The sequence below is a fragment of the Chelonia mydas genome, chromosome 3 (assembly GCF_015237465.2).
Source record: "Chelonia mydas isolate rCheMyd1 chromosome 3, rCheMyd1.pri.v2, whole genome shotgun sequence".
NCBI classification, from domain to species: Eukaryota; Metazoa; Chordata; order Testudines; family Cheloniidae; genus Chelonia; species Chelonia mydas.
Genome location: NC_057851.1, coordinates 24,874,438 through 24,891,108, shown reverse-complemented (window position 1 = coordinate 24,891,108; position 16,671 = coordinate 24,874,438). Strand labels below are relative to the sequence as shown.

The 16,671-nt window shown below is 37.0% G+C and overlaps 1 protein-coding gene across 2 annotated transcripts in view; it reads left to right on the top strand.

Moving 5' to 3' along the window:
- Positions 1–16,671, top strand: part of DDX1 (DEAD-box helicase 1) — a 34,673-nt gene that overhangs the window by 8,375 nt on the left and 9,627 nt on the right. For both annotated transcript variants that reach the window (XM_007052867.4, XM_037894040.2), the window contains exons 6-17: positions 458–505; positions 3,857–3,940; positions 4,278–4,361; positions 4,841–4,917; positions 6,421–6,493; positions 6,591–6,667; positions 7,675–7,789; positions 8,421–8,559; positions 11,279–11,339; positions 13,636–13,734; positions 14,796–14,885; positions 16,076–16,264. In XM_007052867.4, coding sequence (XP_007052929.2) covers positions 458–505; positions 3,857–3,940; positions 4,278–4,361; positions 4,841–4,917; positions 6,421–6,493; positions 6,591–6,667; positions 7,675–7,789; positions 8,421–8,559; positions 11,279–11,339; positions 13,636–13,734; positions 14,796–14,885; positions 16,076–16,264 — 1,136 coding nt within the window. The remainder of the gene's footprint in view (positions 1–457; positions 506–3,856; positions 3,941–4,277; positions 4,362–4,840; positions 4,918–6,420; positions 6,494–6,590; positions 6,668–7,674; positions 7,790–8,420; positions 8,560–11,278; positions 11,340–13,635; positions 13,735–14,795; positions 14,886–16,075; positions 16,265–16,671) is intronic.

The following is a 16,671-nucleotide window of genomic DNA, read 5'->3' as shown; positions in this document are numbered from 1 at the left end:
ATTTTTGCAGGTTTAAGTTGGCCATCCAATAAAAAGGGATCTTATTTTTTTTATAGTTTGTGTACAAACTCTCTTCACAAATAGCTTTGTATGTGTGCAGAATAAAGTCAGAAACTTGACTTGTTACAGCTGTCTCTGCAAGGTACACTAGAATATAAATAAAATACAACTGACTGGAATGTTACTTTAACTGATACAAGATATCTGAAAAGTGAATACTCTGCATATACAGCAACAGCATTCAAAATTCCTTATGTTTTTAGAATATTTTCTGTACTGCCAAAACCATGACAAAGCCAGGAGGTTTGTAAGATCTGGGCCTAACAGTTCAAGAACTTATTCTCTGAACTGAAATGCAGTAAGACCATGTACCAAAATACAGTTGACTTACATATTTACACCTTGTAGGTTCTTAATGCTCGCTGTACTGACTGACTGACTTATTTTATTTTAATAGTACTCAACAAATGGCAGATGAACCCATACGATAGAGGATCAGCTTTTGGTAAGTTGTCTTCTCAATGCTGTAAGAATGAGTAACCAATATTTATTAAATTGTAAAATGCGGTCTGTAAATAGAGGTATAAGCTGATTTTGAATATAACTGAAAATAAGACCTAGGCCTGCATCTTTTACTAGTGTAAGTAGCTTACTGATTTCAGTGGACTACTTAAGGGCTCCAGGGTAGAGTGGGGGCATGTTTCTGAGTATTTTGTGGGTTGGTTTTTATTTTTTATTTATTTTATTTTTATCATAGGCTCCTTATTCTCAAACAGATTTACAGAAAGAGCAGGTTGGATATGGTCCATGGGAAACCTTCAGAATTACAATTTAGTCTGTTATGCATCCAAGGATCATGTTCACTACTTATAAGCTGGTGAATGTCACGTAAGAGTAGGGAGTTGATATCGTCTCTGAATATGGCATTAGGGATATCATTACTGGAATACTGCGTTCTGTTCTGGTTTTCACACTTCAAAAAATGATGTTGGAAAAGCTGGAAAGGATTCAGAAAAGAGAGATGAGAATTATTAAGGGTTTGGAATCATGCCTATGGTGAGAAACTTTTTTTTTTTTTTTTTAGTTTCATCCAAGAGAAGGTTAAGAGGAGATGTGAAGAGTCAATAAGGGCTATAAGTACTTGATTTCTGATAGTATATTTCTCTCTTTAATATGGCAAAAAACCAAAGGCACAGCATAATGACTTCCAGTACTTGGAAGATTAATCTAGACACATTCAAACTAGAAACAAGGTGAGAAATTTTAACAGCGAGAATAATTAACCATTGATATGACTTGCCTAGGAATATGGTGGATTCTCCAGCATTTGAATCCTTTTAGTCAAGACTAGGGCCTGGTCAACACTAGAAAATTAAGTTGGCTTAGCTGCGTCGCTCAGGGGTGCGAAAAATCCCCACTCCTGAGCAACATAGTTAGACTGACCTAATCCAAGTCTAAAGAGCACAAGGTCGAGGGAAGAATTCTTCCAAACTTCCACCTCTCAGGGAGGTGGATTACTTACATGAGGGGTCAGCGACCTTTCAGAAGTGGTGTGCTGAGTCTTCATTTATTCACTCTAATTTAAGGTTTCACGTGCCAGTAATACATTTTAACATTTTTAGAAGGTCTCTTTCTATAAGTCTGTAATTAAACTATTGTATGTAAAGTAAATAAGGTTTTAAAAGTGTTTAAGAAGCTTTATTTAAAATTAAAATGCAGAGCCCCCTGGACCAGTGGCCAGGACCCAGGCAGTGTGAGTGCCACTGAAAATCAGCTCGCTTGCCGCCTTTGGCACACGTGCCATAGGTTGCCTACCCCTGACTTACACCGACAAGAGAATCCCTCCTGTCGGCATAGGTAGTATCTATGCTGCAGCACAGCTGTGCTGCTGCAGTGCTTCTGTAGCATTTTAAGTGTAGTAGACATACCTAGAAAAAGATCCAAGGTAACTTCTGTTTGAACTGTGGCTTATTATGAGCTTAATGTGGAGATTACTTGCTGAAGTTCTCTGGCCTGTGTTATGCTAGGTGATCATAATAGTGCATTCTGCTGTTCCAATCTATAAATTACTCTTGTTGAAAATTGAAGTGTCAAAGTAATGTTCAGATACACTCCTGGCCATAGCATTTCTCCACATGAGTTCTTTGGAAAAGGCTGAATCAGGTTTCTGTCCATTTTAATAGTGGATTAGCAATGTGAAGAAACTGCAGTGTTTGAACAATTTTTAAGCACTGTGTATTTTTATAAAGCAGCATTAAAGTAGGATACAAACTTTTCACAGTCTGATACTTGCCTTCCATATTGACGTTGTCAAATGTCAACTTGATCTCGGTCGAAATGGAGCTGAGTTTCAGTATGAGTTTCATGCTATGCTTGTTGTAGGGCTGACATTCATGCCTTTGTGACATGAATATATAATTCTGTTGTCCTTTTGTGGTAAGGATTGTGTTGTCTGTGTAGCCATAAATAACACTGTCATGAGAGAATTCTTGCAGATTGTTAACATGGTACTATCATATGAGTTGTTAGGAAAACGGACAGAAATTCATCACAATTGTAATATAGGATACACTAAAACCATCCAACCACTAACAGTTTTTGTACTACATACTTGGAGTTGTGTGCACACTTGCTGTATCTCTTCACATCTGAAACAGGAACTGCACACAGTATTCCAGATGAGGTCTCACCAGTACCATTATACAAGGCACTGGTGAGACCTCATCTGGAATACTGTTTGCAGTTCTGGTCTCCCATGTTTAAGAAGGATGAATTCAAACTGGAACAGGTACAGAGAGGAGCTACTAGGATGATCCGAGGAATGGAAAACCTGTCTTATGAAAGGAGACTCGAGGAGCTTGGCTTGTTCAGCCTAACCAAAAGAAGGTTGAGGGGAGATATGATTGCTCTCTATAAATATATCAGAGAGATAAACACCGGAGAGGGAGAAGAATTATTTAAGCTCAGTACCAATGTGGACACAAGAACAAATGGATATAAACTGGCCACCAGGAAGTTTAGACTTGAAATTAGACGAAGGTTTCTAACCATCAGAGGAGTGAAGTTCTGGAATAGCCTTCCAAGGGAAGCAGTGGGGGCAAAAGACCTATCTGGCTTCAAGATTAAACTCGATAAGTTTCTGGAGGAGATGGTATGATGGGATAACATGATTTTGGCAATTAATTGATCTTTAACTATTCATGGTAAATAGGCCCAGTGGCCTGTGATGGGATGTTAGATGGGGTGGGATCTGAGTTACTACAGAGAATTCTTTCCTGCATATCTGGCTGGTGAATCTTGCCCACATGCTCAGGGTTCAGCTGATCGCCATATTTGGGGTTGGGAAGGAATTTTCCTCCAGGGCAGATTGGAAGAGGCCCTGGAGGGTTTTTGCCTTCCTCTTACACAGTCCTCTGTAGAATGGGGCACAGGTCACTTGCTGGAGGATTCTCTGCACCTTGAAGTCTTTAAACCATGATTTGAGGACTTCAGTAGCTCAGACATAGGTGAGAGGTTTATTGCAGGAGTGGGTGGGTGAGATTCTGTGGCCTGCATTATGCAGGAGGTCAGACTAGATCATAATGGTCCCTTCTGACCTTAATATCTATGACTGTGAAGAGATGGTGGTTAAATGCCAGTTAATACAAAATATCATTGAACTATGATTGTCTTCCAAATGATGGATAGTAAGCTGGTCAAAATGTAGTGACTTCCCCCATTGTGAAGGAATAAAGAATAACTTAGATTCAAGTTGGGACACAATTGCTTTTCAGATTTATGGTCTTGCCTGTAGAAAAGAAGCATTTATGAAAGCTACTCTAAAATGTTTACGTTCTCATTGTTTTGTCTTGTTCAGCAATTGGATCAGATGGTCTGTGTTGCCAAAGCAGGGAGGTAAAGGAATGGCATGGATGCAGAGCAACTAAAGGAGTGACTAAAGGTAGCTATAAAATGATTTAAGTATGCATTCTGAAAACAATGAGTTTCTGAAACTTGAGTATCTTTGACTTTCTACCTTGTCGACTATTCTCAGTTTAAGTTGGTTGCATTCAGAATAGTCACTATGGATCTGGGCTAATGTACACTGGCTCAGTCTTATACAGATTGAAGACCTTAAGAAGAAATGTACTTTTGCATATTCAAGTTGTTTTACTAATTATCTTACCAGAAAATCCTTTTGAAGTAACCAAGCTAACTGCTTTGATGAAACTGAAATTTAAATGTTGTATATGTCTTTTTTTTTTTTTTTTTTTTTTTTTTAGTTTTTTTTTTTTAAGGAAAATATTATTATGAAGTATCCTGTCATGACCAGGGCTTGTGCAGAATTGGGTGGGCCACTATGCAGGCTTCATTGGATTTGGGTGAGTTTTTTCTTCATAAAATAAAAAATTCTGAAGTTCAGCTGGTCTACAGGGGTCAGTACCATAGAGAGCATATAATCTCCTGCTCCAGTCTTCCAGAGAACAAGTAGAGGGGACGTCTGTGGGGATTGCATTGGAGGGAGAGCAAACCCATGGATGTGGAGCTCTTTTCATCCAAACACTGCTAAGCAGCCAGGAAGAGATCTGCCTGTAGAGGGGATACACTCTCGCTTTCTGTTTCTATTTTCATAGTTGATTAAAATATAGATGAGTAGAGACTGAAAAAAGTCAGCATGCTATCTTAGAGATGGTGTTCGAGAGTGCACCAAGGCAGTGAAAATTGTTTAAAAGCAAGTGTTGTTCCCTTGCACGATGAAAATCCAAACAGTTGAGTCTGACATGGTTTGAGATGGTAGCAAAAAAGGATCTGTGACCTGCAACTTGAACAGTAACAATGATATTGTTTAACTTGAGTTTAGGCACTGACAAATTTGGCTTTGGCTACGGTGGAACTGGAAAGAAGTCACATAACAAACAGTTTGACAGTTATGGTGAGGTAAGTTTCAATCATTAAGTGACTAGAAATGTTATTTCTAGTAAATAACATCCATTTTAGAAATTAAAATATTTGTGTTAGCCACATACTGTACCATATGTATAATATAGATTGCTGCTTTAAAGGCCAGGCATTGAATTAAACATAAAAATTCCAGATTTGTGCTATATTATTTACACAGGTTTCAGAGTAACAGCCGTGTTAGTCTGTATTCGCAAAAAGAAAAGGAGTACTTGTGGCACCTTAGAGACTAACCAATTTATTTGAGCATGAGCTTTCGTGAGCTACAGCTCACTTCATTGGATGCATACTGTTTCCACAGTATGCCTCCGATGAAGTGAGCTGTAGCTCACGAAAGCTCATGCTCAAATAAATTGGTTAGTCTCTAAGGTGCCACAAGTACTCCTATTATTTACACAAGCATACTGACCCAACAGGCCCACATCTTAAAACTTACAGCTACGTATAGAGTGAAGAAATAGTCTTACCTCCTGGACTTATTTCTGGGGCTTTTCTTTCCATTGTCGTCATTGTCCTCTATGCAATGACCTCCTTATGGGTATTCACCACCACCACAATGAGGACCTTGTATTGCATTGAGCAGTAATTAAGGAGTTTGTTTCACATTACCTTATTGCTTCACTTACTGCACACTGTTTGTTTGGTTTTTTTTTGGTCACACTATATCAATACAATGAAATCAGTCAGACCTAAACCTTTTACATCTTAGCTGTTCAGTTGAGTATTGGATTTTTGTTTCCCATTAAAACTGCTTTTTCCTGTTTCTGTTCTAGCCTTTTTGAAATTGTAGTTAGGCATGCAAGCTTCTGAAGTTATCTGAATTCCTCTGACACAATGTATATGAATCCGAGTAGCTCAGCAGAAACCTAATTTTAATAATTATCTTTAATATTATTGGTGAACTGTCCAAAGCTTATGCATTGCAGCTTTTGCAGCTGTTAAAAAAAAAAAAAAAAAAAAAAAACTTTCTGATTACTAAAATTGAAGTACTTTATAATAACCCAAGGGTTATTGAAGAGGTGCTACATTAAATATTTTTGAAAGATGTTCAGTGCAATCTCTTGTTTGTACCTGTATAAATTGACATGGAAGTAGGCTTGCATGATTTGTCATAAACTGAGATTGCGTGTCTAATAAATCCATATTTAGTGCATTTCCACTCACACTTGAATCTATTCCAAAAGTATATTTTTGGTTTTATGAACAAACTAATTATGTGAAATCAGACTTTCTTGTAACATTAAGTATGTTAAGATGCCAATTTTGTCTGTTCTAACACATTTATATTTTCAGGAAAAGTGTGCTGTTCAGAGAAGAGTTGTGGGTGTTAAATCAAATTCAAAACAGTATCTGCTTTTGAAGCAGTTTGGGTCAGATAAACTCTGAAGATTAACAATCTGAACACTTTTTACATTTTATTTAAAAAAAAAAAAAAAAACTCTAAATCAGTTTGTTCTGTTTTCAATCTGTCTTCCATTGTAGGAATTCACTATGCATGATACAGTTGGGTGCTATCTGGATATAGACAAGGGGCAAATAAAGTTCTCCAAAAATGGTAAGTTCTGATTTATTTATTTTTTTTTCTTCTTCTTTTGACAGTCTAATTAACTTAACTTTTCACCCTAATTGTTTTAAATGTATTATGTTCTCAGGGAAAGACCTTGGCTTTGCATTTGAAATCCCACCACATATAAAGAGCCAAGCACTCTTTGCAGCCTGTGTTCTGAAAGTAAGTTATGAATCTGTCACAAATATAATATATAATCACGTGAGAATTGTTCCAATCCAGTTTTAAATATCCAGTATTGATCATACTCAGTAATTATTCTTTTTATATAAAATCTTATGCATTCTTGCCTTGGTTACTATCTCCACCTCATTGGCCACTCTGCTCTTTGCATCTTTTGTATCAGCAATCTGCTGATGAAGTTGTCCTCTCACAGAAATGAAGTACTGTGTGGAAGGGTTAGGGTTTTAACTTTTCTCAGATTCGGTAAACAAATTAGTGTAAGTTTGCATTTTGCAATAGTAAAGTAAACGTTTAATTCTCTCAGCACTACTGTCTTGTCCACCCACTCTATAACCACTGAGTAACTTAACAGTTAAAAGAATAGCCAAAAATGCTAGCGTATAATGTGGGTGAGAAAAATTTGCTAAGAACCTTAACTCTTTCTTTTAAATTCTCAACCCTAATGTTACAACAGTGCATTAGTGTAGCATTCTCCACTGAATATTAAGTTATAAATGCTGTCAATTATTATGATGTATGTCTAATGTATGAAGTCCCTTCAGTGAAACTTTTCAGGGCAGTCAAAGACTTAGATATGATGCAATCAATTTATGCAGTTTAAAAGGCAGTACTACTTGATGAGTCAGGCATGGTTAAAATATTGAAGTTCACAAGGGGCCTACGTCATATTAAAATTGGAGACTTTGATTCAGAAGAAAACCAATATCTTAAACACCCCACAAGTAAGAGCAGGAAATAGACAAACGAATCCAAACTCTCCATCAGACAGTTTATGTTCAGCTTTGTTTACAACTCACTTTTGGGAGATGTTTTTTTTTTTTTAAAAGATTAAATAGCTTTACTATGTTACTATAGACTTATGGCTGATTCCCACAGAAATATTTTATGGAAGTGATTGTGATAAAATTATATTTATATATAATGTCTGAAATGTTTTGTGAATTGTTTGTTTTGTTTTTGTTTTGTTTTGTTTTTGTTTGTTTCAGAATGCTGAATTGAAATTCAATTTTGGTGAAGAAGACTTTAAGTTTCCACCAAAGGATGGATTTATTGCTCTTTGCAAAGCTCCTGATGGAAATGTTCTGAAATCGCAGCACACAGGTATGGTTGGGCAGGGGGGGATAGTCTGGAGACTAAGTGGGATTTTTCAGAAAGGCTTTGAATTGGCCTAATTGTGCCTATTAAAGACACTTGATGCTTGACCATTGACTTCAGTTGGAGCAGAATTAGGTTAACATGGAGCACTTTTGCAAATCTCACCCTAAGTCTTAACTCTATATAGTCTAATACTTCATGTGAAGTTGGCATTTTTTAGCTATTTAGTCTATGCATATCCAATTTATGGGAATTCAACTTCATTATAAAAAGACACCCACTTCAAGGATTAGCAGTTTTTCATTAAAGGATGACCAGTGAATGGTTCATGCTGTATGGGTAATATGAACATTTGTCTTGCTCTGATTTGTTTTTGAGTGGGGAATTACACTTTTAGTACAAAATGTACATCTGGAGGTGAAGATTTCTACTAGCTGCAAATGAGTAAAGTTGGCCATAGCAATGATTTTTTTTTGTAAATGTAGTAAATAACTCCTTTTAAAAGGTGCATTCTCAGGGGTGTTTTTTTTGTTTTGTTTTTTTGTTTTTGAACTGTCAAGTCTGGAAAATTATTTCTAACAATGAATTTGAAGATGTGAAATTTAACTCTCTCAACTACAAATGTTTTCTTCTCTAGGAAATGCACAAGTGGCTCAAACAAAGAACCTTCCTAATGCTCCAAAAGCATTAATTGTGGAACCATCCAGAGAGTTAGCAGAACAAACTTTGAATAACGTAAAACAATTCAAGAAATACGTTGATAATCCTAAATTAAGGTAACATCTCTTCAAATGTTATCTGCAATCCAGGTAACATTCCAGTTACTTTTGGTCTGTATGGATGATGTCAAAACCTATCCAAATAGGTTGTATGATTTCAGGGTCAGCCTTAAGAGTTGTGCCCCCAAGATGAAGCAGATGGAGACTGGGGCAAATTGTAGAGAGGAAATTAGGGGGATAGTTGCAGCGTCAAGGCTAGATCATCAGACAGTGGATATTTGTTTAGGCCATCTCTACCTGATGTGGTGTGTGTTTTGGGGTTTTGCCTTAGGTTGTCAAATGTATGTCTAATGCTCCCTTAAGTTTGAAAAATGGAAGAAAACAAGTAATCACAGTATCATAGAAGTGGATCAAGGACCAAGTATACCTAGAGACCATCGCTGAGGGGTGTGTGTGTGTGTGCGCGCGTGTTCAGCCTGGTTTTTAAAAACCCCAATTATGGATATTCCACAACCTTTTAGGTAACCTATTCCGATACTTAATTACCCATATAGTTTAGAAACTTTTCCTAGTACCTAGCCTAAATCTCCCAGATTAAGCCCATTTATTTCTTTTCCTAATTTCAATGGCCCCTGACATTTTTTTGTTGATCTCCTGTGGACTCCCTTCAGTTTGTCCCCATCTCTCCAAAAGGGTGGCACCCCAAATTGGAGACAGTGCTCCAGCTGAGGCCTCACTAGTGCCAAGTAGAGGAGGATAACTACTTCCCATGTCTTACCTATGACACTCCTATGAATACAACCCTGAATAAGAGACTTTTTCACAGTTGCATCACATTGTGGACTCATTCAGTTTGTTATTCACTCTAGCCCCCAGATCCTTTCCAAAAGTACCACCACCAACCCAGTTATTCCCCAGGTAGTAGTTGTGCATTTAATTTCCACACACATACCCCGTCAAGTGTAGTAGTTTGAACTTGTTGAATTCAGACCAATTCCCCAGTTTGTCAAGGTTGTTCTGAATTCTAATCCTGTCCTGCAAAGTGCTTGCAACCGTTCCCAGCTTAATGATGTCATAAGCATATTTTCTAAGCAGACTCTCCACTCTCCAAACATTAATGAAAATATTGGATAGACTGATCCCTGTGAAACCCCACTAGATATGCCCTCCCAGTTTGATAGCAAACCATTGATAACTACTCTTTTTTTGAGTATGGTGTTTCATCCAGTTGTGCACCCACTTTTTAGTAACTTCTGATAGACCACGTTTCCTTAACTTGCTTGTGAGAATGTCATGTGGGACTGTATCAGAAGCCTGACTAGTAGATATATCATGATTTTAGTGTTCTTCTCTCTTCCCCTTCCTTCCCCCCCCTCCACCCCTCTCCCAATTCACTTGGCCAGTAACCATAGAGAAGTAAATTAGGTTGGTTTGGCATGATTTTGTTTCCAATAAATCCATGCTGACTATTCCTCATAACCTGTTATAGTCTAGGTGCTTACAAAACGTTTAATTTGTTAGGTATGTTTCCAGGTATTAAAGTTAGGCTGACTGGTCTATAATTCCTTGGATCCTCTTTGTTCCTCTTCTTATAGCACCTATCTGTGTTTGCCCTTTTCTAGTCCTCTGTTTCAGCTAGTTCCTTAGCTATCCTAGGGTGAATTTCATCAGGTTCTGCCTCCTTAAATATAGATATAATTTACCTAAATGTTCTTTTGACCTGTTCTTTCCTTATTTTTACATGCATTCCTTCCCCCTTCTTAATATTAATTACATAGAGTAGCTGGCCACCATACTTCTTTTTAGTGAAGACTAAAGCAAAATAGGCATTAAATACCTCAGCCTTCTTAATATCAATTATTAGCTCTCCTTGTTTTGCTTTTGCAGGTTATTATAGCCCCATTACAAATGAACTAGTACAATAGACCTGTGTTTCTTTTGCTCTAGTGTAATCAGGGCACAAGTCACATGGTTTGTATGTGGATGCTCGTTATGGAGGTGGTGTGGTTTTTTGTTAAAGTAGTTTTTTTTACCTACAAAATATTTTGATCAAATGAAGAAACATTAGCAAACTCAAGACTACATTTAAAAAGAGAGAACTGAATTGTATAGCTAGAAGATTTGATTAGTGTATGTATAGTTCGCTGCATTCATAATTTCTGAGAACATAATTTAACATGTCATAAATTATATAGTGTACGTTTAATCTTATACATATCTTTTGAAAGGATAGGGATGTTTAATGCATTTGTCACTCTTGTAATTTCACATTCCTTTTTTTACATTTTGCTACTGTTTGAAATTCACGCTTCTGGAATTAAACAATCACATTCTGGTCTTAAATATGTGCATATGTATTGTAGGTCACAATTTTATCCAGTGCTATTAATTTTTTTTTCTTGATGCTTAGTTTAAAACAAGTTAGTATTTTTATCAGTCTCTTTAAAAATATGCAGTGTTATAGCTGTCTTTGGTCCCAGGATATTGGAGTTTCAAGGTAGGTAAGGTAATATCTTTTATTGGACCAACTTCTGTTGGTGAAAGAGACAAGCTTTCAAGCTCACACAGAGGTGAAGAAGAGCTCTGTGTAATCTCCTTAAACACAGTTCTCTAGCGTGAGGTACGTATAGATAATGGTGTACAGAATACCAAGCCAGCTGATTAGTTACTCTGTTGGGTATGCAAAGGTCCACAGTCTGGAGAATAAGATATGTCTATAACGTACAAATATAAAAGTTTCAAAAACTAAGTTTTTTTTTCTACAATTCTGTTTTAGGGAACTCCTAATTATTGGTGGTGTTGCTGCAAGAGATCAACTTTCCATTCTGGAAAATGGTGTAAGTTGTGTTCTTATCACTAACTTAAATTTTATAGTTGTGGTGTTCCACAGCCCAAATTCCCTGACAACGTTGCACTCCATATAGCTTCTGTAAGTCTGATAAAATGAAATGGGTGGTATGTTGCCCAACTACTGTGGTATTCTAGTGTTTTGTTTCCCTCAGACAGAGAAATTGATCAAATTAAGCCAGGTAAGGCAAATAGTTTTTAATTTGTATTACGGCTGTTAACTTTAGTCATTCAGTTCTGGGGGAGAAGAAGAAGAAAAGAAAAAAAAAATTCTCCAAAAACCTAACACAATTCATAGTTGTAGCTGTGTACCCGATTATCTAAATACGTGTACTGCTTTTCAGGAATTGTGTTCTGTCTCTAGATTAGTTTGGAAACTGCATCTATTGGTTTTTCACCAAAAAAGGATCCTAATTTGTCATCTCCTCCTCCTCCTCCTCCCTGTTTCCCCTGTTTTGGAGGAGATGTGAGGAAGGGTTTCATTACATAAGCTTTGCTGTCATGCTACTGTTGTTTTTACCTATGTAGGCCATGGTAATGCTGGTGTACTGTAACACTAAATAGCTTTTTGCTTTGGGCATTGAGACACATGGGCCTCAAAACTTAGAGCCTTAATTGGATGTCTGGAAACTGGCAGAATTAAACCTGGCGGGTGGGGGGAAATACAAACCTTATGTTCTGTAAGAAAAGCAGGTGCATTTATGAGTAAGGTAATTCATAGTCCAAGACAGAATCGTGTCACCTCCAGCCATAATCCTGTCAGGTCTCCTAAGCTAAGCGGTATTATTCTTGTATGGGATACGTTTAGGGAAAATACAGGCACTGAAGGAAATGACTGTTTTCTGTCTGTATTGGATAAGAACCTGAGCCCCAGCATGGTGTTAAACATCGTGTTGCTGAAGGTACTATCTTTCAGAGGAGTTGTAAAAACCAAGGTCCTAAGCACATACAGTAATTAAAGGTCCTATAGCACGAGGTCATTATTAGTGTCCTAAAGAAATTCTAACCTTTACTGTGTTCTACCTGCTTTATAGATTTAGTGAAAACTGTCCTTTCACCTCTTCAAACTCAAGAGATTTACAAATTAGAATTCTCTTTCTGGTGCATTCTAATAGATACAATGTCTGACATTTAGTTTACCTAAATATTCTCTGCAGTCTTATTCATTTTTCAGTCTTAAGCTTTTGTTTAGTGTGTCTGTGCTAATCTGCTACTGTTTGACCCCAGAAGTGACTGCAGTTCTTGATATGGGAAACGCATCCCATATGTATCTATAAAATGCATTGGAGTACATTTGGCTTTGTGCCTAGAAATAACAGGCTCATTCATTACTCCACTCTGATTCATCCCCTGAACACCATCCATCCTGCTCACTAAACAAAGCTAGGGTCCTGTGGAAAAAAATAGTGTGTGATCATGTAATTAAACTGTATCATATAATGCATACATACCAGGGGGCCAAATAAGGTTGCACAGGCAATCTTAATGCTGGCTTTTCTTGCCATTGGGGTACTTGACTTTGCAACCTTTATATTAATTTAAAAAAGGGGGGGGGGGATTTCTATCATGTGGGTTATAAACAGTGTGTTTAAACCCTTAGAGGCCACAGCAGACCTTTTCCACTTAAGCAAATGAAGGAACTGGTAGCAGAAGTAGGCTGTTATCCTCTAATGTGGATCAGCCCCTAGAGGCGGATGCAATACCCATTTTATTAATGGGTTTCACAGGTATTTGCTGATAGAGTGTAGAGACTGAACATTCTTGAGTTCAATTTCAGGCTCTGTAGGAGATTGTGCCGTATTGGCTATAGACCATTCTGCCCTAAAGCTCTCATCTGGTCCCACAGGGGTTTTGTTTTTTCAATTGGGATCTTTTTTTTTTTTTTTTTGGCTTGGCCAAATTTTAGATATATTGTTAAAGGAATGGCAAAAATCCATTTCACTGACCACAAAGGTGATTCTCCCCCCTCCCCCTTGCAAAATATCAAGTCTCTGCATCAATGCATAGAGGACTTGGAGCTTCTCAATTAGGTGACTGGAAGATTTTTTTCCTTTCCTTGTTAACCTTGTTGTCTGAAACAGTTCACTACAGTGGTTCCAAAGAGATTCAGTGTGAACCAGATATAGTTATAAGTTATAAAGCTAAAAGCAACTGAAAACAGGGTCTTTTAATGGGAAGGGTTGTGCAACCTTAATCGCAACACTCCGAATCTGCATGGAATTTCCTAAATTTAGTGTTAAGTTTTGACTTGCTAAATGTACTTAAAAAACCTTTTATATTTTATAGGTGGACATAGTTGTGGGAACCCCTGGAAGGTTGGATGACTTGGTGTCAACTGGAAAGCTTAGCTTATCTCAAGTTAGATTCCTGGTTCTTGATGAAGCTGTAAGTAAATAAAAAAACTCATATTTAGGTTTATACATTGTGGTATTGCTTGTGAGAACAAAACTTATCTGTGGCAGTTTGATTTACTGTTAAAAATGAAGTTTTCATTGCCCTAGAGTTAAAGCAATTATGTATGTAAATGCATTCGTGACAGCTCAATATCCTTGTGTTTCAGGGTTAGTTATACTAGTTAGTGTTTGTAAATGCAGCATGCCCCATTCCTGCACTTGCATTGCATCCAAGGTATGGACTGAGCCAGTCATCTCCCTGAAATATGGAGACCATGAGTGGTCACAAGGCTTTCAAACAGCTTCACCTTCAGAAAAACTTAAATGGCTATTCTCAAAAGAAGTCTTTTCACCTTGTAACAGAGGAATCTTACATGGAAGTAGCAGCCTCAAAGGCAGCTTTGTGACTCTATAAAGCCCTTGGGTAGAAGCTGCTATCACAAGATTTGATGTAATACGATTTAATGTGAACATTAAAAAAAGTACTATGGAAAAATACCTAATTTACTAACTTTGAAAATACTACCTAGGCTGAATTTATACAACTGCAGTCACAAGTGTCACACTTCTGACTTGATTTAATCTTCTAAATCTAGCTTTGACACTAATTTGGGTGGTTTGAAGGAAATTAAGATGGACTTTTTTGGGGTGGGTTTTAGGTATTGATTAAGATTAAACTAGTTTTTCTTACTTGTTGGCGTTTCGTTTTTTCCAAAACCTGATTTCACCAGCTCTTGGAATTGTGTGGGCTATTCTGAACTTTTGTTCTAGTCAAAAAGCTACAATTGTGCTGTTTCAGGTTTCCTGATTCAGTTTATTTAAGTAGAGAAAACTTTAAAGTGCAGCAGCTGGTCTAGGGGGTTTGTTGTGTCCACCCACTTTAAATAAACTGAAGTTGTAGGATTTTTTCCCTTTTTGGTACTGCTGTCCCAGCCAGACTAGCCCATCTAGCCAGACTAGAGTTTTAAAAGAGCCTATATCCTAATATTTGTTTGTCTAATTGAGTAAATTAACAAAAGGTATTGTAGCTTCTCTTTTTGATTCCCAATGTAGGATGGTCTTCTTCTCCAAGGTTATTCAGACTTCATAAACAGAATCCACGGTCAAATTCCTCAGATAACTTCAGATGGAAAAAGACTGCAGGTATAATGCTATCTATTATAATCAGCAGTCCTTTTTAACATATTACAAGCTGTTGAATTTTATCAGTGTGATGCATGTTTTTCTTTTATGGGGTAGTTAATACTTTTGTGTTCACTTTCTTTTATTTGTTTCAACATTGGTTCACACGTTATTGGGCTCATTACAGGGGTAATGGGGTACAGTTTAATGGCCTGTGATATACTGGCCTACAGCTCTTGAATCTACCTTCCACCATAAGTGGTTACCTACTTTTTTTTTTATCTTATTCTAATAGTTTTTTATAGATGACTGTCTGCTAATTAAAGGTATAATGTGGGATTTTTATTTAGAAAGTCAGCAACTTCCTGAAATTACTATTTCTGTTTCTTAGTGTTTACAGAAGATACTCCTGACTTTAATCTGCTGGTCCTTCATGGCTTTCATTGTTGGGCTGAAATGGTTGGTTATCTTGAGTAATTTTAAGATGCTAGTTTTGAACTGAGCCAAAAAATGTAAAGGGAAACATACATTTTTACATTATTTAAATATACTCTTACTAAAAGAATGCTTTCAATTTGAAAAGAGAAGATTGCCATCAAGAGCTGTGTACTTCCTCATTATGAAAAAAGTGCATGACCTTTTTAAAAAAACAAACAAAACACTAGAACTATAGTCTACTACTTGGTTCTAGATGTAACTCAAATTAGTGGTGATAAAACAACTTTCGTAATCTGCAGCATTACTGTAGACATTTTCATATGAAAATTATACTTGGAACAGATACATGCCAACCCTAAAAATGTCCACATTCAGAGATCTGTAAAATTGTAAAGTACCCATGTGATATATAACAATTCTTCAGATATATACACTTCATTTCTGCTCTGTCTTGCCTCTTCTTTAGCTGCCAATAATGCTACTTTTCTTGACCAGGAATGAGTGGGCAGCTGATTTTAGAGAACAATGGAGTAATTATTTCACTTGGCCAGAAAGATCTTCATATGGCTGGTTTCCATCAATCTCTATAGAGTCAGAAGTAGGGAGGCAAAAAGTTCTCTGCATGATACCACACTGTCACCAACCTACAAGACCCTTCTGGATTTTATTCTCTCCACCTAAACTCTTGACCAGTAAAAGTCACCTGTTATGGTGTTCATAGCTTTGGTAAAACTTCTTGCCCTAAAGTTTGTTTTTTTGTATTTTTTCTTAAGGTTATTGTGTGTTCTGCAACTCTACATTCTTTTGATGTGAAGAAACTGTCTGAGAAGATCATGCATTTCCCCACTTGGGTTGACTTAAAAGGAGAGGATTCTGTCCCAGAAACTGTGCACCATGTTGTTGTTCCTGTGAATCCTAAAAATGACAAACAATGGGAAAGGCTTGGCAAGAATCATATCAGGGTAAGTGGTTTGTAGTTGCTTATTAGACCACAATAGATGAAACTTAATTTTAAAAAAAAACTTTTTTTGCTTTCAGGCTACACAGTGATTTAAACTGCTAGAACCTGAACTTAACCATGTGGGACCAACTGCCACTGTAGCCTGTTGAAATGGCTACAGGTATCTGAATATAGAATTTGGCGTATTGATTGTAGTGTGAAGTCCATGTTGTCAACATAATATTGCAGATCTAATAAAACTCAAATTCTGCAAGACTATTGCAATTGCAGTGCCTGAGTCAACTAGGAATCTGGATGAAAGAGACCTGATTGCCAGCAAACTTTAATGAGTTTGAGTTGCAGGGGAAAGCATTATACCTGGGGGGTTTTTGGTATAGTGTTCCATAGCCCAGACATTGTGGCCTATAT